General features: G+C 34.2%; 1 protein-coding gene across 1 annotated transcript in view; it reads left to right on the top strand.

Annotated features, from left to right (window-relative positions):
• The window catches only part of LOC116664609, a 214,141-nt gene extending 193,676 nt beyond the window's left edge, over positions 1–20,465 (top strand). The window contains exon 4 of the mRNA XM_032482937.1: positions 20,218–20,465. Within this exon, the coding sequence (XP_032338828.1) occupies positions 20,218–20,271 (54 nt within the window). The 3' untranslated portion in view covers positions 20,272–20,465. The remainder of the gene's footprint in view (positions 1–20,217) is intronic.
• The last annotated feature ends 6,176 nt before the right edge of the window (positions 20,466–26,641 follow it).

The following is a 26,641-nucleotide window of genomic DNA, read 5'->3' as shown; positions in this document are numbered from 1 at the left end:
CAGCACAAATGGAGACAGACATAGCATTCAAGAGAGAGAAGAAGAGCATAATTTGAAAAAAACAGTTTTTTTCCCCCGCAGGAGCCAGGAGTAAGCTTCAGAGTGAGTTTGTGCTCATAAGAAAATGAACTGAAATGTATTTTGTAAAGTGATGTAATAGATGATATAACAAGAAAGTAGTCTGAGATATAAGAAAGCAGGCTCATAGAAAAGAGTGGGAAAAAGACAAGAAAATATCTAAAAAGAAATTTCTTCTGTATAGCACAGGAAACTATGTTCAATATCTTGTAATAATCTTTAATGAAAAAGAATATGAAAACAAACATATGCGTGTGTATGTATATATATATATGTCTATATATGCATGACTTGGACATGCTGGAGGTATCACACGTTCTGATTTCAAACTATATTACAAACCTATAATAATCAAAACAGTGTGGTACTGGCATAAAAACTGACACATAGACCAATGGGACAGAATCCCAGAAATGAATCCTCTCTTATATATGGTTAACTGATCTTTGCCAATGGCACAAAGAAGACATAGTGAGGAAAGGATAGTTGTTGATAATTTCTACAGTAAGTTGTGTTGGGAAAACTGGGTATCTATATGCTAAAGAATGAAACTGGATCTCTATCTTAGACCACTCACAAAAAATAACCCCAAATGTATCAAAGACTTAAATGTAATATTTAAAATCATAAAATTCATAGAAGTATGCACAGGAAAAAAAGGCCCTTTGATATTAATCTTGACAATGGTTTTTTTTTGAAATGACATGAAAATCACTAGTGACAAAAGAAAAAATAGGTAGAATGACAAAAAAAAAATAAAAATCTTCTGGACAGCAAAGGAAACAATCAAGAAAATGAAAAGGTAACCTGTGGAATGGGAGAAAATTTTTGCAAACCATATATCTTATAAGGGATTAGTGGCTACAAATATAAAGAACACATACAACTCACTATTAAAAAAAAAAAACCCACAAATGATTTGATTTAAAAATGGGTAAAGACCTGAATAGACATTTTCCCGAAGAACACTTCCAAATGGCCAACAGATACATCAAGATGTGCTCACCATCGCCAATCATCAGGGACGTGCAGATCAAAATCACTGAGTTATCACCTCACACCAGTCAGGTTGGCTATTGTCAAAAAAAACAAGAGATAACAAATGTTGGCAAGGATATGGGAGAAAAAGGAACCCTTGTACACTGTTGTTGAAAATATGAATTGGTGCAGCCACTATGGAAAGCAATATGGAGGTTTCTCAAAAAACTAAAAATAGAACTGCCATGTGATACAGTAATTCTACTTTTGGATATATATTCAAAGGAAATGAAATTAGTAGATATTTTTACTCCCAAGTTCACTGAACATTATTCACAGTAGCCAAGACATGGGAAAAAATCAGATGCCTGTCCATGGATATGGATTTTAAAAATGTATTAGACATATACACACACACACGGATATCATTTAGCCTTAAAAAAGAAAGAAATCCTGACATTTGAGACAACATTGATGAAGTGGATGAATCTGGAGGGTATTATGCTGAGTAAAATAATCCAGACAAAGATAAACAAAATACTTCATATAGTATCACTTCTGTGGTGTCTTAAAAAAGTTAACTAATGGCAACAAAAAGTGGAATGGTAGTGCCAGGAGTTGGGATTGGGGGGAAATGAAGAGATAGAGGTCAAAGTCTACAAACTTTAAGTTATAAAATGAATAAATTCTAAGGATCTAATGCACAACACAATGACTACAGTTAATAATACTGTATTTTGTACTCAGAATTTGCTGAGAGTAAATCTTAACCATTCTCACCACAAAAATTTTTGAAAAGGGTGACTGTGTGAGGTGATGGATGTGTTACTTAGCTTGATTGTGGGAATCATTTCATGATAAATACAAATATCAACTCATCACGTTGTACACTTTAAATATATACAATTTTGTTTGTCAAATATACTTCAGTAAGCCTGGGGGGAAAAGACAAAAAAAAAATCCTTTTAAAATCTTCAAAGAAATAGAATGATTTGGCTCAAGTAGATGAATTGAAGAGGGTTGAGTGAGCCACAGAGAACCCATGACTTGGGTGGTAGGCATGGGAAGAGGGACTGTTAAAAAAGAATGAAAGAAGCAGCTAGAGCTATCATAGGAAATGTGAGGAGGGAATGCTGCTGTAGAAGCCACAATAATAAAACAGTTCAAGAATGACAACAGGTTGAGCCATGTCAAATCATGCAGAGAGGTCAAGAAAGATGAGAATTTTCAAGAGGCCTTTGGATTGCCAAGAAAGAAGCCATTAGTGTATTCTGTATGCTTGTCAGAAACAGAGTTGCAAGCTGAATAGTAGAGTTGCTGCTTTCTGTAGAACAAAGAAGTCTTTTTTTTTTTTTTTATTGGTGAGATACCTAAATGTAAAATTGGTGGGGCTGTGGCAGAAAGAGAAGGACAGAAATGATAGCTTAAAAGTGAACTCTGGTGTCTAGCAAACATGGAGAAAGAAATAACAAAATTCTGTTCAACATTTCTTTGTAATAGTTTTCTCATGTTTTCTATGTATTTCATGTGGATTCTGTTCTTTTACCATCGTGAAAATCTTGTGGTAAGCATTTGGGGTGAGAAAAATAAAAACAGGCTCATTTGGTCATCATTTATTGGGGAGAGGTGGAGCTGAGGCCGGACTTTGGGACTGCAGACTTCAGTCCTGTTTCCATTAGGTGATGCTCTTTCCTGCCAACTTCCCAGAAAATAACAGGAGAAGCCAATGAGCTGCTTTTACTGCAGCACGTACAGAAAATGTTAGAAAAATGACACTGTTGACATTATATGAAGAAAGGAAATCAGAAAGAGTGTTAATGTCTGTTGAAAGAAGTGGCCTCATTTTTTTCCTCCTGTGGAAAGAAAAGAGTGCTTGCCCTCTTGCTGTCTTCCTTTCTGTCTGGATCTTCCTGTCTCCCTTGCCTGTCTGCCTCCCCCCTCCCTCAAACGACAGACACATTCCATTCATAATATTAGATTCTCAGTTTATAAGTCAGGGAGCTATAATTTGGTGTAATTAAAATAAATTGATGTGAAAGAGACAAAAAAGAATGTAAATTATTTCTATAGGTTTTGAAACAGACAAGGTGCTTATAAACTTGGGGATGATGAAGAAAGTGTCTACCAAATACTTGCAGTCACTTGAGTGACGGAATACTTTGATTATCAAAAGGTAGTCATGTCATATTAAGCAATCTTAAGGTTACCAGGGGGAAATGGGGTGGGAAGAGATAAAATTGAGAGTTTAAGATTTGCAGATATTAACCAGTATATATAAAATAGATAAGCAACAAGTTTCTTCTGTACAGTACAGGGAACTTTGTTCAGTATCTTGTAGTAACCTATAATGAAAAAGAATTTGAAAACAAATATATGTATGTATATGTGTGAATGAAACATTATGGTCTACAACAGAAATTGACACATTGTGAACTGACTATACTTCAATTAAAAAGAAAGATAGTTGTATTATAACCCCTTAACAAAACGTAGCTCTTGACAAAACCGATCTATAAACCAACAAATAACAGACAAAACTGGAAGAACATTTAGATGTTTGATATTTGAAAAGGATAAATTATGAGGTATTTCAAGAAATCTCAATATTACGAATGTTGCTTCACCAAATAATTCAGTCCCCATTATTAATTCAGTCCACATTATTGTTATTGTTTTTTTCTTACAAGTATACCATGATGAAGGTGCTTTGAGATGTGGTTTTTGTTTGCTTAGTTGACTCACTAGCTCCTGTTTGACAACCTTGTAATGATGTGGTTAAATGTATGCTTCAGGAAAATTATAAATTATTATATCTCTTGGGCCTTAAGGGGACCATGCAAGTGGTTGAACCTAAGACTATGAAGTCCAAGAATGTTGACTATCTGCTATAACATATCTGGTTCACTCTCTTTTAAATGACCAGGTTTGTGAACTAATTTAATATCACATTATTTGTAATAATTTTCTCTGGGTGAATAACTTTAAAAAATACAGACATTAGTAAAGTAAATGTGTTGATTTATCAAATCTTTATAGCCATAATATGTTATAGGACAACAATGCTGTAATTGTTATTATAGAAAAATAGTAACCAGAACAAAAAAAAATAAAAATGCCAATTTGATAAAATTGTTTCTGGGACCAAGATATACCAATATCCCACTTACTCAGCATATAAAATTAAGAGTCATAGAATATAATATGTAATTATAGAATATAATTTCTGATATCAAAATATCCTTGTATTACTCCTAAAGTAATAAATTCATGTGGTTTTTGAACAGACTTACAAACATAAAAAGGTTGAGTTCCGAACATCTCTTGGAGTTAGGGAGAGGTTGGAAATCATATCTATTTGATTTCATTGTAAATCTAGGGCCTTTTGCAATATGATAGGCATTGCATAATTCTCCAAAACTACTCAGCACTGCAGTTGCAGAGTTAAGGCTTAAATCTAAAACTCTGCCAATTCTTTATAGTAGGCAGGAAGGAGTAGACCAATCTCTGGATATAGAATCTCAAGGATTCAGTAGGAGACATTCCCACATGGGCAGGCACATGAAGTATGAATGGTTCAAGTGCTGTTTGGTTTTTGTACATAATGCCCAGTAATGTACTAACGATACCGGGTTATATATTGGAGTTCAACCCAAGAGCAGAACCACTAAGACTTTTTACAAGGAACTGGCTAAAGCAATTGTAGGTGCTGCTAAGCAAAGCTGGGCTCTGTCGGGCAGGCAGTCAGGGAAGGAAGATGATGAACAAGGAGGCTAGAACCCTAACAGCATGAGCTGAAGCTTTGAGTCTCCATGAATTCCAAGGTTCATAAACAAATGTGTATGAATTACAAGTTGGACAACTACTTCTCATATACTTCGTCTTTCCTATTTATAGATTTTATTATATTTTCCTTAATAAATTCTGAGTGAATTTTGTTACAATGCATCGTCTTTGAAATAACGTGTTGGCGTATTATGACTGTTGGAAATGCAGCAAATAAATTAGTGAAATTAGACATTTGACTTAAAGAAAATGTACGCTGGCTTCCACAAGAATATGATTCTCTGCATAGACTATATTGGGTGTTACTGTTGCCTTATAGGTTGATACTGGATGGTCCTGAAGAAAGGTCATTGAAGTCCTTGAGAAAGGGGGCAGCAGAGGGTGGGCAAATTTTGTGCTGAGAGTAGGAAAATTATGATCTAGCATCAAATAAGGGACTGGAAAAAGAACTCAGGGTTTCTGTTTCCTTGGCTTATTTCTAGTCCCTTGTATCAACTGTAAGGAAACACATTAATTCTGAAATAGTATGGGTTAAAATGTTAGAATGCTTTCAAAACTATGAAGTATTAAAAATGACTAGTACTTAAAATTAGGAAAGAAGCAGCTATGCTTTTCAAAGAAAAAAAGACCTATTTTGAGGTTGAAAGAAAAGTCATACTTAAATACTTAAGCTTTAACTTTCCATCAGTTTAAAGAGATACACATTTTTATTTCATTATTAGCATTTAGAAAAATGTGTTGAAAATAGTTAAAGTGGAAGATCCCAGGACAGTATCAGATGTGAATAGTCCAAAAGCATTTCTGCCAGGGTATTAGAAGCTTAATATAGAGAGAGCATGCATTGTGTAGCCTGGTAAAATATATAAAGGAAATGTTTCATACAAGTATTTCTGCAGTGAAGCTAAGAAATATGTATTTTGAAATTAAAATTTTAAGCTCACGTTAAGAAATATTTATATTAAGGACTATATTTTAATATTTTTATATACAATATCAAGATTAAAGAGAAATCTAGATAGATGTACCCATAAACTGATTACCAAGGTGTCAGGTGAGGATGGTTTGTGAAATCTATTCATATGCAAAATAATGACTTAACTAATACAAATGATTCATATGCTATTTCAGATTCCTACTGTTTTGAGTTTCAGTGAAGAAGTAAGATTAGTTTTTATGTGTTTTTGAGTGATATAGCCTGGAACTTTTTTGAACATAACATAGGAGTGCTTTAAAATCAGTGCTTTTCACCTAGTTTATGTGCTTCTATAGGAGATTGATTACATTTGTTACTTAACCCTTAGAAAGGAAGACTGTCTGGTTGCAATAATGGCTAAGACAATGTTTCCAAAGAAAGAAATCACTCATATATAAGTTAAAGGAGCTTTGAAAAGTCCCTGTATAAATTAAATTAAATTTAATAAACTTTACTGCATGCCTCTTATTTACCAGGCAGCATGCTAAGCTCTGGAAATAGAAGATGATTACCATTTAGACATTTTAAAGAATTCTTAGTCAAATTGACATGAAACCAAAAAACCTGCAATATAGTGCGGTAAATCCTCTAACAAAGACATTCATAAGCCAGAGACTCAAGACAAGTAAACAGAGATGAACAGGAAAGAAGATTTGAATAGTGAGGCATGTTCACAAAAGAAAAGGTTGTCATTCCTTCCAGCATTATATACTCAACATTGATGGGACCTGTGTGTGCTGCAAAGAATGAAATAGCAGTGATTTTTCTTGCATTTCAGCGTCGTTAATAAATGTGACCTTGTTTTCCTTGATAGAAGAAAAAATGTGCAGTTTATCCAGGAGCAACTTGTACTGGAATTAAAGATTCACTTTATCTTTATTCCAGGTGTAAATCTGCCTCTACTTAGTGACAGCATCAGCTGTTAAACAGTGACCTCTTATGTGTGATAGATTTCTTGACCTTCCTGTCTCTGCTTAGTTGAAATAATGCTTATTATAGTAAATAGAAATAATAACTGTAATATAACATGTAATATTTGCTGTGTGTTTATTTGGAGTGAGGCTCTTTGCAAATCACTTTACTTATGTTACCTTATTTCATCCCCATAAGAATTCTGTAAAGTAGATAAAAATGCTGTTTTCCTTTTCCAGATGAGGAAACAGCCATAGAATGGTAGAATCTATCTAAAGCCTCATACTTAAGGAGTGATGCCATTGGGACTGAAATTCAGATGTACTTGATAGCAAGGCCTGTGTCCTTAGCCGCTTTCCTAGATTTAATATATATGAACTCCCAAGCAGAAAGCAAAATATGGACAAGAAGGAAAACTTTAATGCAAAGTCTCTAATTGGGCAAGACTTATGGAATTAAAAAATAAGAACAAAAAAAAAATCCAAATAGCTTGGATTTCACAGAAAACACTCCTTTCTCTCCAAAACATTTCCCTGTGTTTATATTGTATTTTTCCTTATGTTTAGCTGTATAGAACTTTACATAATTACCACTGACTCTCCTGTTGTCTCAGTGTCGTATGAGAACACAGTGAGCATTGTCTTTAGTGACATACAGAGAAAAAGGTTCTTTTCAAATTTCTCTAAATATTGGAGAGAAAACCAAGACTCAGGCCTAGTATTCTTGGCTTTGGTCCACATGCATTTCCATTATTCTATTTTCAGAAAAATTTCTAAGCAATATTTTCCATCTATCTAATCCATTATGATGATGAATTGGTTTGTAGAAAAATATTTACTCTTTATTCTAAGACATTTGGATAAGAATGAGAGGCTAAATATTTCTCTGTAATGGTATTAATATTTAAATGGAATTTTACTTCATTTCATTACAATTTTAATTGAAGTGTATAGATGTTTTTATGCCCTTAGATTTATTTTGCATTTTGTACTTTTTTTCTTGGCTTATATTGAAAATATTAGTCTTCTACATTCGAGCAGTGAGATAGTATTCCTGTTTTACAGATAAAACCACTGAGGCTTTGTTGTTTGAGAAATTTTGCCAAGATCCTACAACTTGCAAGTGGTATCCTGGGGATTTGTCATCAATCTACATTTTCCAAAGTTCCAGAAAGCCATTTCCCCACAGGAAATTAAGTTAAAATGTAGAAAACACTCTGGCTTTGCTTAATATGATTTTCACAAAGAAAAGACACATTTCTTTCCAAAACTATACAGAGAAATTTGTTCAATAACAATTTGTTTTAACTAGTCCTAAACTTGAAAATAATTGTTAGCTCCATTTCTGGGAAGAATGTCACGCTGATTTCTGTAAAACTGGCATTTAGCACAGCTCACACTTGATTGTATGACATATTATCGAGCAGCTCAACCTCAGCTGTGCATAAAGTGGGTTTCTCTTCCAGTGGGATCTGGCAAGGTCACATTCCGTCCTTAGGGTTTCTTTCTTCTATTCATGAGACACAACACTGCTGCTGTATAAATTGTTGACTGTATCCCTCTGAATTGACTATAAAAGTAACTGCATACTTGGCTATCAAATGCGATTTTCGTAAAACCAAATACAAAATAGGCCTTAGAAGGATAAAACTTTAGTGGACTGTACCCAGGATGTTTTGAATGATAGAGACTGGGCATGTAGTGGACATCTGTTGTTTTTGCCTGACTAGCTTTCAGTCTCCAGTCTTCTCATAACAACTACTCAGTTTTCTTTGGGGAACCGTGTATTCTCCATTCTAAATTACTCACTTCTGACTCAAATCCAAGCCAGACCTTCCAAACCTTTTGAATGTGCATTATCCCTGGGGATTTTTTGAATCTATTGGAAAATGGAAGCTTTCACTTTGCTGGGGTGGCTGCTGTAGAGGGATGAAAACCGGGCCACCATTCTACTACATGTGGCGATCATTCTGAGAAAGAAGCCAACACAGAGGCAAGCTGAACCAAGAGCTGGAAAGAGACAGGCTCCTAACATCATTGGGTGCACTGGTGCATCCATGCCTGAAGCCGATTCATGTCTTGGCTAATAAATTCCTTTGTGCTTAAGCCAGAATTAGGTGGATTTCTCTACTTGTTGATGTTAGAATTGACTATTTCATATAATACTTCATGGGGGTGACTAGGGTAATTCCTAGATAGTTTAGTGATTTAGGACAAGTAGCTTTCGGTTCTCTGCAACAGTGGACACATTGAGGTTCATCAGCCTAAGACTGGAAAATATCCCATCTCATTAACTGTGGAATTCTTTGTCCTGGAGTCAGTTTAGAGACAATGTCAGACATCCAGACACAGAAGGCAGCTGTCAGTTTCTGTGATAAGGGAAAAGATCCTCTGGTCCTCAAACTGTCCCATCTATTCATGAGTCTTTGATGCTTTAAACTGGACATTTATAATTCGAGATAATCTTCAATGTGCAGAGCTAGTGCACTAACTTGAATCTGTGCTGCTCTGTACACGACTAAGAGGACGTCACCCTACTTTACTGTTTGTAACACTCTTTCATGCATATCATCTGCACAGACCCTCACAATAACCTGGTAAGGCAAATCTTAATCTATGTTTCATGGGTTAGGAATCTGAGGAGCAAAATAACTTCTTCAAGGTTGCAGCGCTAATAAAATTTGTTTTCTGACTATTTAAAAGTCCCTCTGCCTACTCCCCACCTCTACCTCCCCATTATAAGAAACCTGACACCAGCATGGCTGCTGGGATTGGAGAAGTTTTGGGCAATGAGTCCTTGGTTATGTAGGAAATTGATGTCTTGAAATGAGGAAAACTCTTAGAAAGCAAGGCTGAGTACTTCAGAGACAGCATTAAGAATTTCCTAAAGTTACCCAGGACCAGCCATGACCCAGATGGATTTCTGAGGGTGAGGGTTTAGAATATTTGGAGTTAGAATCTGTATGTCTATATAAATTCTCTTTTAAATGATCATTAAGCCATCCTTCGGCTTTCAAGATAATTACTTTTTACAGTCATTTGACATTTTTCTGTTTACATTTCTAGACTCTAGAATTGAGAAATTTTGTCCTTTAAAATGCCTTGTAGTATCTGTAGAAATAGGAAAAAATCAAATCATTTTCGTTTGTTGAAATTTTATGAGCTTCCTGGAGACAATTTTCTGCCAACTCCAAACCAGAGTCTGCTTGAGACAGGGAAGGAACGTAATGACACCATGTCATGCCTTTTGTGTAAGATGATTATAACAATTAGTGCCAGTCAACAGAGGCAGCTTTTCTGGGGAAGAAGCTTTTGGAGATTCTGTTACCTGAAAATTTGTACTAATGAGTGTAGGTCTCTATAAAATGAAATGTACCTGTGTTAGGTATATGCAAGTATTTTCACATCAATTACAGTAGAGTAGCTACTGTTGATCCATCTGCAGCATATTCCCCATGAGGTTTTTCTTAATTAGGCAAAGTTGGCTCACAAGGTGGGGAGGCATTAGCGTATGAAAATGAGTCTTCTGCATTTCATCTCATGTAACATTTAGGCATTTTGCAATATTACTGTGATCACTGTTCATGGTATAACTTTTGGGAGACTTGAAAATGATCTATTTGTGGTTCATAATAAATTTGAGTGAAATTTTACTGCCCTTCATTCTTCCTAATGATAGAGGCAAAAATGAAATGTGAGAGGATGGCCATGTCCCAGTCCCAGGCGAGTCCCTGGGATGTGCCCTGCCAAGTGAGGGTTCTTGGCTTTGAGCAGGAAAGAATTCAAGAGCAAGCCATAGTTGAGTAAAAGTAGGTTTATTTAGAGAGATACGTACTCCGTAGACAGAATGCAGGCTATTTCAGAAGGTCAGAGAGGCCACGAGGTGTGGGGGTAGTTAAAGCAAAAGTAGATTTACACACTACATAGACAGAGTGTGGGCCATCTCAAAAGGCAAGAGAAAGGCCTAGGAGATACACATTATATAGGCAGAATGTTGGCCATCTTACTCAGAAGGGAAAGCGGTGGCCTCAGAGCGTGAGGTCAGCTAGGAAAAATGATATTGGCTGCACAAGGTGTAGGGATTGTTAGTTTTTATGTGCTTGGTAACTTTATATGCTCACAAGTGGGAGGATTAGTCCAACAACTTTGGGGAAGGGGCTGGGGTTCTCAAGAACTGGGCCATGACCCACTTTTTGACCTTTCATAGTCAACCTTGGAACTGTCCTGGCACCTGTGGGAGGGCCATTTAGCAGGTATTGTATTTCAATGAACATATATTGAAGCTCAAGGTCTACTGGGAGTTGGATCTTCCACCATCTTGGTACTAATTGCTGTGTCATTCTGTTAATGCTTGTGCCCTGCCCGCTTCCATCCTGTCTCACTAGTAGAATGAGGTTAAAAATATGCTTGAAAATATGAGGGTAGTTTGCAAAGCAGGAAACAAGCTTTCTGTTTAGTGCTTTCTGTTGTTTCTGATGAGATTGGGAATTTTGATGGGGCAATGGGAAAGGTGTGGTATCATTTTGTATCTATTTAGTTTAATATTAATCTCCATTCCAAATCTGTTGTAGATGGCTCTTTGATCTGCAGTGGGGTTTAGTGGGAGTTATACTTTTTTTAGGTAAGGAAAAAGGACCTAAAATAAACTTAGGAGTTTTAGAAGTAGGAAACCAGAATTTGAGACCCATTTATGTCATTCATTGGCTGGGTAAATGGGACCAAAATAGTTTATTCTCTGAGGATCAAGCTTCATATCTAACTGAGGGGATACAAATAGATGATCTTTAAATTTTCTTCCAACATAAATATCTATATTTTTATCAGTAAAAGAAGAAAAAGGCAACTTATAAATCATAGTTTATAAAGTACATGTGGGAATAAAGTGCAAGACCAGAGGAATGGTGATTTTCTTCTTTTTCTTTCATTCTTACTGAGGAAGCATTTGAGAGATTTTTAACTCCCACATTATGTTTTTAATACATGAGTTAGATGTATGTTATCTATTTGTAAAAAGCCATGATGTTTTGAACCACTAATAAGCAAACTAGGCTTAAAGATGAATAATGATGACCTAACTTTCCAGAGGCCTTAACGTATGCCAGGCCTGGGCCAGGTGCTTTGCTGCATTCTCACATCTACTCTCACAACAAACCTATGAGGTAGAACAACTCTTTAATACTCTCATGTACTTGGATGAAAGTATTAAAGGAGAAGAACTCATGACTCTGTCCTTCCCCTTGTCTTGTAAGGAATGAAGATATTGTTTATTTCTTTTTTTGTTTAGGTACCATCCAGCTTAAAATGCAAAACAACAACAACAACAACCCAAAAACAAAAACCAGAAAGGCAGTAGACAGAGTCATATTAGAAAGGACGTTTCTTCTGGACAAGATGACTTGGTTAGTTCATGCTCAGGTACAGTAGAAACTTCAAACTCAGAGCAATGAGAAATAAAATATAAAAATAAAAACATAGCTGACAAGTCTGTATAAACACCTCTGTGGATGAGGAACAGACCAGAATCACAGAGAGTTGAGTAAGCAGATGCCGCAGGCTGGTTGGGATCTGAGTCCAGAAACATTAGGTGAGAAACCAGCTCTTTCAGGGAAAAGAACATTAAAAAGGGCTCTTTGTGAGACTACAGACCAAAACCAGTTTCACTGATGAAAGTCAGAAGTTGAGTGACTCCCAACACCTTTCCCACTGCCCTGATCCAATTTCCCAACCTCTTCGTAAATGAGGAATAAGAAATGATGACTCAAAAAGTTGCTGACTTTTGTCTGAGGCTACCGCTTGATAAGCAGTCATGGACCTGCCTACCATCCTATTGCATCCCTTCTCCTTCCACCCCTAGCAACCAGATCTAAGATAATCCATGTAGTATTGTGGAAAAGGAAATCCACAATGCCATTATAAGATAAGATTGTGAAACTGACTTATAGGACCATGTGAGTAGAGAGAAAGAGAAAGAGGTAAAACTAAGCCAGAAATATGAAAGACAAATGACAACAGCCTAAATTAAAAATGAGTCTGAACCCCAAATTCCAAAATGCATAAATATATCTAATAAGAATAACTAATAAAATGAACAACTAGGAATTTGTTTCAGATAAAAATAATTTTATAGGAAAGATGGCCAAATACTTAAAATAAATGTGTTTAGAACACTCACAAAGGTAAATAATAATTTTATTTAGATTAAAAAAGACAGAAAACAGGCATGTGTATATGTGTATATGTATGTCTGTATTTTAGAATACAATTAATAGTATTTGAATCCTGAGGAAATAATAAATAAGAACCTTTAGGAATCATTAAAGAATTCATAAACTTCAGAAAATAATTCTGAAGAATTCACTCAAAATAGAAAAGAAGGAGACAAAATATAGACGAATATGAAAAGTATAGAATAGACATGGGAAATAGATGGAGAGGCTTCAAACATGTCTGATTCGAATTCAGATGAAAATAGAAATGAGATTAGTGAAGTGATAACTGAGGATATAATAGCAGAGAATTTTCCATAATTGAACAAAAATAGGAATGATTATTTAAAATACTGTGAATAATACTATGCCAAATAAATAAAAGTAGACCTACAACTTGACACACTATTGTCAAACTACAAATTGTGGCAGATAAATGGAATTACTTTAAATATTTTTCAGACAGACATATTTCTTAACAAGGAATCTAGATTTCTTATAAGTATCTAGATTGATATTAAGCATTTTTTTCAACAACTGAGAGACTAGAACAAAATAAATTGGTATTTTCAGAGTATTGAAGGAAAATAATTGTCAATTAATTTTATTCCTGACTAAACCATCTTCTTATAGAGGAAAAACAAAACAAAATAAAACAAAAAGGAAATGGTAGCTGTAAGATTATAAAGACTACAGTTCAATAGCATAGTCACTAAACAATTATTAAAGGATTTTAATCACTTATAATGATTTTTGTTAAAATGTAAAAGTTTAAACCAAAATTCTAAAGTTTAAGAAACAAAAAAGTATATTGTGATAATGGAAAATTTAAATGTAAATAGAGAACAGTAACCTATTAAAATAGACTATTATATTGCCTTCTATAAATTATTTACATGCTGTTCATAAGAGAGCTATAAAACTAAATCACACGTAGAGACTGAAATATAGATAATCCTTATCAATAGAAAGCTAATGTTACAATTTTAATCAATCAAAATAGAATCTAATTTAATAAATGGACTGCATATAATAATTAAAAAATAAGATAAAGCCATCATGAATTTGTGTGCATTTAACAACATAGCCTTAAAAATATATGAAACCGAAACCGTTAAAGTCATAAGAAAAAAATAGCTTAGGTCTACCAGACATTAATACATATTATAAAGAAATGCTGATTTTAGATGTGTAGGAATAGGAAAATAGAATATTTGAACAGAACACAGAGACTAAATAGATCACACATATGCAGAGTTTTATTATATTGAAAGTGTAGCGTAACAAATCCATAAGGGAAAGACTGGACTGTTCAGTAATAGATGTTGGGGCAGTGCTTTTGAAACATAGAAAGATTTTTTTTTTTAAATCTCAAAACATAAGGGAAAGGATATTAAATTTGACTTCATGGTCTGAATGGAGAAATAGGTGCTATAAACAAATTAAAGAAAAACAACAACAATGAAGCCACAGATGGGAGAATATACTTGTAGTACATTCAGAGAACAAAATAGCATTCTCAACATAAAAACAACTTTTAAAAATTAAAAAAAAAAGAAACACCTCAATAGAAAAAAGACACTTACATAAAAAGGTATTTCATGTGAGAGGGGAAGTGAATGCCAATAAACATTACCAAGAATCAACCTTATGGGGCTTGGGGAAATGTGAAGTAAAACAACAACAAAATATCATTTTAACTAAATTCTGTCAGAAAATTGAAAACATGACCATATCCATTGCTGTTGAAGACATGGAGAACTGAGGACTCTGAAACATTGCTCTTGGCTATAGATACAAGTACACTCCTTTTGTAAAACAGCATTTAGAAGAGTTGAAAATCTGCGTATGCTTAATCCCCACGACTTAACTTTCTGGAGAAATTTTTGCACATTTATAAGGATACTTAACAACTAAGGCAGCTGTAGCATCAACATAGTAGTACCTGCAGTTAGGAGTAAGGTGAATCAGTGCTTTTCAAATTTTAATTCACATATAAACCATGGGGTCTCCTGTTGAAATGTATGTTCTGGTTACAGTGGTCTAGGGTGAGCCTTGAAATTCTACGTTCCTCACAACCTCCCAGCTGATGTTAATATTCTTTATCTCTGGACCGTGCTTTTCTGATAGGTTACATTTAAGGGTTTAACTGTGTCGGGCACTGTTCTAAAGCTCTTTAGATCAATGAGAATGTGCATTGTAGCAAGTTTTATAATACAAAAAGATGGGACTACCTTGCCTTCTCATCAACGAGGAATTAGAATCACTCTTGGTATATCAGTACAATGTAATGTGATCTACTACTTAAGGTGAATAAATTGTTGATGGAAATGAGCAAGTTGCAGAATGGGATGAACACCATACCATTTATGGTTGAAAAATATGCAAAGCATTGCTATGTATTATTTATTAAAACACACAGGCAATAATAGATCATAAAATTTTATAGGGATAATAAACCCTGTATTCTAGATAGTGTTCAATGCTGAAGAGTGGGAGGGAGGATGAGGAAAAGATGGGAACAGGGAGCGTTAGATGGGGACTTTGACTGGATATTGAGTACTTTATATTTTCAAGAAAAAAAATGAAGCAATTATTATAAATGATTAGGTGGGCTTGAGGTATTCATTAAATTAATGTTTAATTGTTTCTGTACATTTATTTCTAAAGAAAGTAGGAAAAAAAGGATCCAGAGTGAGAAGGGAAGGGTTTCTAAAGAAAGAAGACCAGTCAGGGCTGGAGATTTCCAACAGAAAAGGGGGAAGGTTGGTGGAAGTTATTTCTGAGGTGGGCAGGATTTACAGAAAAACATGATGAAAAATAATTTTTTAAAGTCTCTCTTCTGTGTTACGCAATACCACACCTTACCTCAGTAAATACGTAGAGCTGAGATACCCACGGATGAAAACATGTGATATAATTTATGTCTATCAAAAGTTTATCAAACCTAAAATATCCAAAGATTTCGAAATGTAAAATTACTATAGAATGAACAAAAAGATTTTCTATGGCATGAACAGAAATGTTTCATAGTTTTCAAGTATAGTACCTCCAGTAAATTTAAGCCAAAACTTTGGGGGAAAAAATGCTACTTTTACATATTTGATGGAGAAGTTGAGAATAATTATCTCCAGTGGTTATAAAAGCTGAAGTTCTATAAAGACTAAAATATAGTCATGCTTAATATATTCATATTTAGCTCATAGTTGAAACAAAAGACAACAACTCTGGCTTCTCACAAACTTCTCTTAGTACTGCAATCAAAGATTAGACCCAGTCTGGCAATTGTTACTGTCTCATGGGTGTTCCGAGGATTCTAGGCAACCCATTTAATATTAATGCATACAATCTATAAGTATAGCTGGGAGGTTTTTTCTTTTGTGTGCTGTTCTTGCTATATTGATCTTAGCTCTTTTGAACTCTAATTTTTATCTAGAACAGAACTGTGTAACTGTGTGTACCTTAAGTTTTACAAGCCCTTTATATGTGCCTTCCTCTCATTTAGTTGATCCTGAAACTATTATAAGGTCGTATGTTAGTTCGTAACTGTACCAGAACTTAATACTGGTCATAGAATGATTGTTGAGTGTAATTGTGCAGCTAGAGTAGGTCTGAACATGGACAGAGCTAAGGTGTGAGAGTCTTAGGGTTCTCCAGAGAAAAAGAAGCAATAGGAATTCTTTACTATATAGACACATATGGATATAGATGTTTATTATGAGGAAAGAGCATCTCTTCAAATAATTTTGGGAAATATGCATTTAAAAAAAATTAAGCTGTTTTCTTTACTAAGAGACTTCTCAAATCCTTTACTATGGTAATTATATTATTTATCACCAGGAAGAAAACATTATTTGACCAAATTCATTTGACCAGAGATCTTTTTATTCCTGAAATCATTTGTGGGGCTTATGTTCTATGGTACGTACTTTGTGAGTCACTTTATGCTTAAAAATTTCCATGGTTTGTTCTAAGCCTTCCAGTCTACACTCTGATTTTTAAAGTGTTAGTGGGCCAAAGAGGCCTACTCTGTCACATTTCTCAGATGACAGTTGCCTTTTAGTAAATAAGCAAAAACTAAATAAGTATATCAGTTAAAAGAACAAGGTCCCCAAATTCTGGGATGGGGAGAATTACCAATGTTCTTAAAATCACAATAGTTCAATTCGTGAAGTGTTTGTGAATAATCTACTTTGTGAAAAATGTTGCACTAGTCATAGCTTTGGAATATGAAAAGAAATATGAAACATGATCCCTGTCCTCAAAGGCATGCACTTGAGATTTCAAAGCTTACATATCTGTAATATGAATCCATACACTTTTAAAACACATATGATATAACCAGTAATCAGAAATGTAAGTGTATACCCTGCCTACAAATAATTGCTTCTTTATTTCACTTCATCTGTTTTGTTTTTTTTTTCCTAAAGAGAAATTGCTAGCTTTGTATCTAGCTTTTACAATCATCTTCTACAATCATTGTATATTTTGAGTGGCTGTTTTTCTCCTTTTTGGCCATTTTTCTTTCAAATATTTTTGCTTTTATAGTAGAGATAATGGCATGCCAGTATCTTTGCAGAAAGTTCTGTACTGGTGTTTTTGTTTTTATTTTTGGCCAACTCATTTATATAGATGACAGTCATGGAATTCACACATACTGAATTTACCTAAGCAAGTAAAATGGATTATAAGTAGTAAATTTGTCTTATCTAAGCTCTTTCTACCTTCCTAAGCTTAAGTTTCATTCACTATATTTGATTGGAATCTTTTTAGAAATGTTCATTTTTTTACCAAAAAAATTCCTGATCATTGCATCATTAGCCTTTTTTTTTGGTCTTTTTCCTCAGTGGAGTAAAGTTCCAGAAGCTTTGTCAAATACTCATGATTTTCCGTAATCTTTCAAGTGCAATCTCCCTCTTTCATCCCCAAATTACTTTCTTCAATTCACTTTCTCATACTGTATGTTTGACGTTAAAATTAGTTACTTGTTTTTCACATGAAGGCTATAACATCTAATCACTCTGAATGCTTTAAAAAATAAATTTCTACCTGAAATTATAGTTATTTAGTATAGTGGCCATATATTTTAATAAACTATAAGCTCCTTGATGGTAGAGTCCATAATTATTTATCTTTGCAACTCCTATAGCTCCTTGTAAGACCATAATGGATATATTGGATACTATATAAATATATTTTAATGTATTATGCGTGATTTGAAAAGTCAGTAAATCTTGCACTCCTTCATTAGATGTGGCAATTTAACGGTAGCACAAAGACAAAGAATTTGAAAAATGTGAATTTTTTATTTGTTAGAATTGGTAAATGACTAGTAAAACTAGAAATCTTTAAAAATGATGTCAACAACTCTTTACTATGTCTAATATCTGATGAAAGAAATCACATTATGCAAAAATATTCTTAATGGTGCTGGGAGGTATTTCTAATACATAATTAAACATTTTAATGGGTCTCATCTGTTGGAGCCTTGGTTATTAGTGGTTCTTTGATATCTTGTTTTACTTTGGTACTTTTCCGTTCATCTATTAGCGATTTCATACCTGCTCTAAGTTATATGTATTCAAGCTATCCAAAGTGAGATTTTAATTAAACAGAATGGCAAAAAAAGAGATTTCATTGTTGCAGCTTGTTAATGTTTTATGAAAAGAATGTTTTTTTTCTAATATATGAAATTCATTTCTTAAAGAATATTCCCTAGGTAGAGAAAAAGAAAATGTAAACTTGTGTCTTTTGAATGCTTGCCAGGTAACATTCAGCTCACAATATATGCCTTCCAGAACTAATTAAGGACCTACATTATTATCTATACAAACAGAATAAAAGCTTCGTGCATGCATACACTGAATGTGTGGAAATTCTTTCTGGGCCAGCTGTCAATTTCTGGGCTCCCTTTTTTCCTTTGCTGACTATTCATAAAATAGAGATAAACACATTCTCTGCCTGTAATATAAGTGTACCTGTAAGTGTTTAATGCATCAGGGCATTTGGGAGATTATTTTAATGGATTTTTTACCAAATCATGTTTACCAGTCAATTTAAATACATTTTTAAGTTACCACTTTCAGCTATGCTGAAATCCAGTGGGAGACAGGACAGTTCTCTTATGAAATGATGGTGGAAGCTGATGAGAAAAGGCCCCATTCAAAATAGGAAACTCAGTAAAAGAAACACGAGTTAATTGAATTTCTATGGTTGAGAAAATACCCTTTCCCATACAAGTATCCTAGTGTAAGTCATATAGATAGGAGGGAGCTGTTCCTATAAAACTCATGTTTAATTCTCTCGATAGCTGGTGAACTTTTGAACCACTGTGCTATAATTGTGCATAAAAATAGTAAATAGAAAGGTTTTTTTTTTCTTTTTAAGTAGTGAAGTAAAACTGCTGGTTCTTAAACAAAGTTATTCTTACCTTCAGGAATAATATTCTTGATTTTCCTATTTATTCACCTAATGTAAAAGTAATAGAACCTTTTTAGGATACTTCCATTTGTTATAGCATCATTTTCTTCATACTAAAGTTCAAGTAGATGTTCATTTGTCTCTGTGAACAGTGACTAATTGTGAGGAGGAAGGTACTGGCACTTCAGAGAATGAAAGCAATTATCATAAAATGCTACTTCCTTGCCAGGCTGACTCTGGAAAAAATGTGTTGAGAAGAATAAAGTAAAATGCTATGAAAACAATGTAAGAACTGAAGATAATTAAATTGTCTCCTCTTTAGGATTATAAGGCTTTTAAAAATATTTCAGAATGCCTTACAAATATTTGCTAGTGATTCTTTACCCCTTGCATAAAGTAACATTATTAGTGTTACAATTAATTAGATAAAGAAGTTGAGGAGGTGGTGAAATAATTGTACATGGGAGAGTATCCAGCCTGCTGGCCCAGTTATAAATCAGGACATGAAATCATCCTGCTCCTTATGCCAGCTTTGGGATTGTGAATGTATAAGAGTATGTGTGTCTGTGTACTTACATTAATTTTCCTTGACCAATAGAGGCATAACAAAGGTATAATCAGAATGTTCAGCAAAATACTTCTCAGCTCAAATGATTTCATAGTCCTCTATTCTGTTGATAAATATCTACACAGAGCACTTGTTCATATTTAGTTCTTTAGAAAAGAATTATGAGGATAATAATGGAACTATGTACACTCATTGAGTCCACAGTATGTACCAGCCTCTATGCTAAATGCTTTAGGTATATTACTTCATTGAATTTATTCAGTAGTCTGGGAGGTTGTCATAATTACTTTCATTTTACAGAACAGAAAACAGAGACTTGGGTCTGTGATTTGCCCAAGGCCCCAGCATCAGTGAGTAACAGACCGGAGATTCAGTCTGAGGATGCCAGCTTCAGAGCCGTTGCACTTCATCATACCTGCCTGTGCTCTGCTGAGACAGCCTCCTGGTTTGTTTGTTTGTTTCCGTTTTAGAAATTATGCTACTTGTTAGTAAAATTTTTTATTATTTCTTTATGATCTTTATGATACTAATGTGCATTATTTCCTTAATCATAAAACAGAAAGAAATAGTCATCAGTCTTATTCTTGTTGCGCTTATTGGCTCTATTTTTTTTTTTTTTGTTTATTTCTCCCAAGTTCATTCACTCTAGAGTAGAATTTAAGCTTAAATAGTGCTGTACATGTGTTTCCTCACTTCATTCTAAATGTGGGCTTAAAATGGTTTTGGGGTGACTAAATGTGTTCTCGGGGTATAAGCCCTTGTTACATGTCACAGTCCCTTCAGAACTTTCCAGTGCTGACCTCACTAGCAGCTATTCACAATTCACACCAGTCATCTCTCCTGCTAACAGGACCTAGGTTTTTGTTCAGGTTATTTTGTTCCGAATATTTCCTTGAACGTTCATGATCAAATTCTTACAGCAACTACGTGGCCTTTGACTGTTCCCTCTTTTCCCGCTCTGTCCTCCGTTCTCAGTTTCCACTCCTGAGGCCTGTGCCACCCGTGGAATCCCAGGGACTGGATCTTGACTTCCTAGTTTATACACAGGGCTCCTTCTCCTGCGGTTTCATGCTGCTCCCACAGTGACGCAAGTGAGGGCTACTGCTCCATGGTGTTATTTTGCAGCCTGTGATGTGCCCAAACTGTGCTGTCAGCTACACTGAATAAATAGAAGGTTTTTCTCCTGAACAGAGATACACTCTATTCTGTGAATTGTCTTATTTCTCAAAGTCTTGCAATATTTTTCAAAGAAATGAGCCTTGTGATCTATTCATCCTTATCTCACTCTTCCTCCAAGAGTTTGGATGTGACCCCATAGAGAACTGGAACAAATATGAGTAAAAAACACTATTTGGTCATGAGAATATGATTTCTTGTTCAAGGAGAGGCATCGGTACTGTGAACATTGGCACGCTTAGCTCTCTTCCAGTGCTTCATTCCAGGAAGTTGTTTGTTTTTATACAAAGAAAACCTGGTGGGAAAAAGAAAAAAAAAAAAAAAGAAAAAAGAAAACCTGGTGGACAGACATCACTTGTCCACTACTCATGTTCAGATGTGTTTGTCTTTCAGTGGTGAATATCCAGGAAAGATCAGGCTGAGACTTCTGTGATACTGACTGTGATAATTCATTTTGTGTCAATGTAACTGAATCATGAGATGCCCAGATAGCTGGTTAAACACTTTCTGGGTATGTCTGTGAGGGTGCTTTTAGAAGAGACTACTGTTTGAATTGATAGACTGAGTGAAACAGATGGTCCTCCCCAACATGGATGGGCATCATCCCATCCATCGAGAGTCTGAATAGAACACAAAAGCTGGAGGAAGAGAGGATTTGCTGTCTTTGCCTGATGGTTTGAGCTAGGACCTGGCTCTTTACCTGTCCTCGGTGATCCTGATTCTTAGGTCTTCATACTCGGGCTGGAACCTACACCATCTACTTTCCAGCTGACAGGACATTAAACTACACCACCAACTTTTCAGGGTCTCCATTTTGCTGACAGCACACAAAGGGACTTCTAGACTTCCATAATCATATGTCTATATATATATATGTGGAGTGTATGTGTATATATGTTTATGTATGTATATATGTGTGTATATTATATGTGTGCATATAAAACATACACATATATGTATTTCATATATAGACATTTTATTTAGCAAAAAATATTACACATATATAAATAATAGTAAAAAACTAAATTTCTCACTTTCTTTGATCTAGAATTCACTATTGTATGCAATTTATTGATCCTAATTTTTTATGTGCAAAAGTAATACTTTGGTACCATGTGAATGTTCCCTCAACAGCCTGTTTTCACCTAAAGGTTTCAGCATCCTTTGGCTTCAGTACACAATTTACTTTTTGTACAGAAAATATCATTTGAAAAAATATTTTGGCACCAGGTTGCCTTTACCATTTTACCTTCCAGGATAATTATATCTCTTACTTCTAAGTTCTTAAGAGAAAACTGTATTGAAACTCCTTCAGACTACCAACAGAGAGAACCACAAAAGGAGAAATAAAGAATTGTTATTTGTCATGGGATGTTTAGGGAAGGAGGAATAGTTTGCTGTCCATGGATTGAGGGTGATAGCTTGATTTCATTCATTAGTTAGCATGCTGGGTGTAGGCACTGGATTCCCTCTTACTGTTTATTTACATAATTACTTTTGTCTAGAGCTATTAATCTTTTATAATTGTCCCACATTTGAAAGTACATTTTTCTATTAGTTGTTCCTTTGATTCAATGCTCCGTATAAGTTCTATTTGTAATCACATGACATGATGAAACAGTATATGTGAATAGCTGATACGTGAAAGCACAGTATAAACAGAGTGCAAGAGACGATATTAGCTGTGAAGTATTTGCCACTTGCTAGGTTCTGTGTTAGGTTTTCTTCATGTGAAGTCAATAGTTTCATAACAAGCCTGAGAATTAGAAGGGATATATTAAGAGAAATGATAAGAACAGATGAACAGTGAGCAATCCTGGTCTCTCCATCTTCTCTTCCCCCTGAAAGAATACTGTCCACTTTCCTTCTCCTCCCAAGTGTTCACATTTTAAGAGAGTTTCTACTTAACCCACCTCTTTCTTGGTAGTCTATAGATTAGAGTAGTGAAAGTGAGGAGAAACTGGAAAATTCTGAGGCCAGTTAACTTTCCCCTGGAATAGGCAGAGAGATATAGTAGACAGAAGAAAAAAAATTAGATATTCATTGCAGAGAGTGCACATAAAAGGTATTTTGAAAGACAGGTAGAGAGAAACAGAAAAAGGTGTAATTTTATAAAGTTGTATGTGTTTTAAATGTAATGCCAGAATGCCATTTTTCCAATTTCCATAGGAAAGATTAATTCCTTCCACAGAGATAGAAGAGACAAATGTGCCCCCAAGTACCCAATACCCAGCTAAAACAATCATCCATTCACCCACTACCTTCCCCCTCCTAAGTTATTTTGAGAAAAATCTCATATTTTTTTAATCTGTGTGTATTTCAGTGTGTGTATCTAAAGACCGTTTAAAAATATATTCACAATTCTCTCATTCTCTCTCTCTCCATATATGTGTGTATGTGTTTGTATATATAACACACACATACACACACACACACACACATATATATACACACACACATATACATACAGTTTCTTTTAGAGAGATTTATTATATAATATCTCCCATATATGTCAATTAACATTTTTTTACTTCCCAAAACATAAAAAAAATCTTCTCAATAGTCTCTTCCATTTACACCGTTATGTCATTGTCTTATATTTTAGTTTTATGTGTGTTATGTCAGTGTTACCTTTATTATTCTTTTAACCAGTCAACATCCTTTTTAATTTACTCACATATTTATCCTATCTAGCATTCTTCATCCCTTCTTGTTTGCTCTGGAATAATTTTACTTCACATCCAAGAACTGTCTTTAATATTTTTTGCAAGTCTTATGAAAATAAATTCTTTCAAATTCTCTTTAACTAAAAATATTTTAATTTTTGACTCTATTTTTTGGTAGGCTAATTGTGCTAGGTATAGAATTCCATGCTGTTTTTCCTTTCATGGCTTTAAAGATATTTTTTCACTATCTTCTAGCTTCCATAGGTTGAAAAATCAATTTTTTAGTTATAGAACATAGAATAAAATAATATATACTCATATTGATGCATTTTCTTTAAACAAATATAAAAATGGAGTTTAAAAGATAATATATCAGTATATGCAGTGGAAAATATGCAAGGAAACATAAAGTATAAAGTGTGCCAAAGCTGATTTTCCCCAAATGATGATATTCTTGGTGGTTTTTAAATGTTTTTCTTCATACTCATTAGTATTTTCCAAATTTTCAAAATCCATAATCTGCTTTAGTAATCAGATAAGAAGAATCATTTTATACTTAACTGTGTGTGCAGCATTGATTCCTTAGGTTGAAATTGACTACTCACACTAAAACCATTTTCTTTTCTTTGTAAGAATACAGAAAGATGACATTTCCCAGCCTCCTTTGCAGGTTGGTAAGGCTATGTGATAAAGTTCCAGTCAATAAAATGTGCTCACACATGCCATTCCTTTTAGGCAGAGCCAATAAAAACCTCTTCCTTTGATCTTCTATTCTCCTTCCCCTTCTGTGAAGTTCATGTAAATGAGTCATCAAATTTTGATTATACAGAACCCAGGTTCTCTGAATCTTGATTTGAGGAGATACGTGGTGGAAGTAGATTATTTTGTGAATGATAAGTAAACTATCTTATTTGAGCCATTATGCATTTTGTTGTTTGTTTGTTTGTTTGTTTATTATAGCAGCTAGTATTAGACCAAACACTCTCTTTGCCTCAGTTTTCTCAACATAATAAGGAGATAATAATAATAGCAATGACCTCTTAGGATTATTGTGAAGTAAATGTACATAATTAGTCCTCTATAAATCTTAACCACTATTATAAACTTTATGTATTAATTGATATTAGTATCTGCCATCAGTAGTTATCAGGATATGTCTGATATATTATTTGAAAAAGTAGCTCCCTAGAGGTGAAACTTTGATGTTAACAATAACTTGTTTATTGAGGAACTTGGAAAACTAAAAGAAGTTAGTTGGTTTCCCCAAATAAGAAGCATTATGATATCCACACAACTTGATTCTTATATATTTTTCTCAAAATGTCTCTATTTTGATAAGAGATTTATTCAATAAAAATATCTAAATTTGCTAATTTTAACTAATTTATAATATTAAAATATGTTTTTCTTTTTGTAGATTTCCAAAATTATATTTTAATATCTCTCTTGTAGGATTTTCTAGTGGTTTTATTTTAGGCAGGGTGACATATAAGGGAGCAGATACAATTAATGAGCATTGTATTTGTTGTTTCCCTTACCAGATTTAAATCTTGTGATTTACCAGGTGCAAATCATGAAAAGAAAGGTGTCAAGATTAGTGGGTTCATGGAAGCAAATCTGTTAATTTCCTTAAAGGTGAAATGGTCTAGGTTCCATAATTGTGTCACTGTCATCTCTGTATTAAATCTTCTGGAGCCATTGGCATATAATGATCATTGAGACTGGTCATATGGAGTTGATTTTAGGGCATTTTTCTCTAAGAAGTAATGAACATTGGACCAGTGTTTTAAAATACGTCTTCACTGGAATGTGTTTTGGAAATTTTTCCAAGAAAATGTAGTTCAATGTACATAGGAAAGACTATCTTGCATTTAATACACCTTTGTCTAGGTGAAAAGGTATATCAAATAAGGGGCAAGATACATATAATATAACTGAAAAAATTCAGAGAAACCTGCCTTCAAATGTATTTAAATAGAAAATTTGCAGAATTTTACAGTGAATTCAACTGTAGAGATGTAAAATGGATTGAATGAAATAGGTCCATGCTATGCTAACCTTGAAGCAAGAGACTCTTTGGCGTGTGATTTATTCATCACTAAAATCTTTGACAGTCCCATGATGATAATTCACCTGAGAAAATGACAGTGTAGAGGTAAGATTCGAGCATTGTTGGGAATGGCTTATTTCTCTGTCTTTGTCTCTCTCCACACACACACAATCTTTTATAGGTCCCTAAAAGTTCACCCATAGAAGGGCTACTAGGTCTTCAATATTTTGGTGAGAAAAATAGTGTAGCTGAATGTCAAGACCAACATAGGTTTGAATTCTAGCTTTACCTCTTATTAGATATGACCTTGGATAAATCACCTAACTGCTTTGAGACATAATTTTCTTTACCTATAGAATCTGATTTATAACACCTAACTTCTAGTCTGTTTTTATGGAGATTAAAGACTATAGGGAAAATAAAGCACTAAAGATCAATCCTGGAAAGTCTCTCAACAAGCTGAATAAATTCTTCAAGAGTTCATTGTTTGAATGATTTCTTCCAGCTAACTAGTGATGGGAACTGTGTCCTTTTGATCGTCACATAAGATAGTCACCATGAAAGTTAGTGTGAGTGATATATCTAGAGGAAAAAGAAGAAATATATAAGAATAAATACATGGGAAGTATATGTAATACATAACTTTTGATAATTTCATAATAACATTTTTTTCTTAACTTTGATACAGTCTTTCCCCCTCTGACATTCTATCTTGAGGAATAATTGTAATCATGAAAAAGCTATATACAACAAGATGCCCCTTGCATAATTTTTACAGTCATATTAATAAAAATAAAGGTAAACAGAAAACATATGTTTATGAACGGAGAAA

Source organism: Camelus ferus, chromosome 1 (assembly GCF_009834535.1).
Source record: "Camelus ferus isolate YT-003-E chromosome 1, BCGSAC_Cfer_1.0, whole genome shotgun sequence".
NCBI lineage: Eukaryota > Metazoa > Chordata > Mammalia > Artiodactyla > Camelidae > Camelus > Camelus ferus.
The sequence above is the reverse complement of the archived record's forward strand: the minus strand, read 5'-3'. Positions and strand labels throughout refer to the sequence as shown.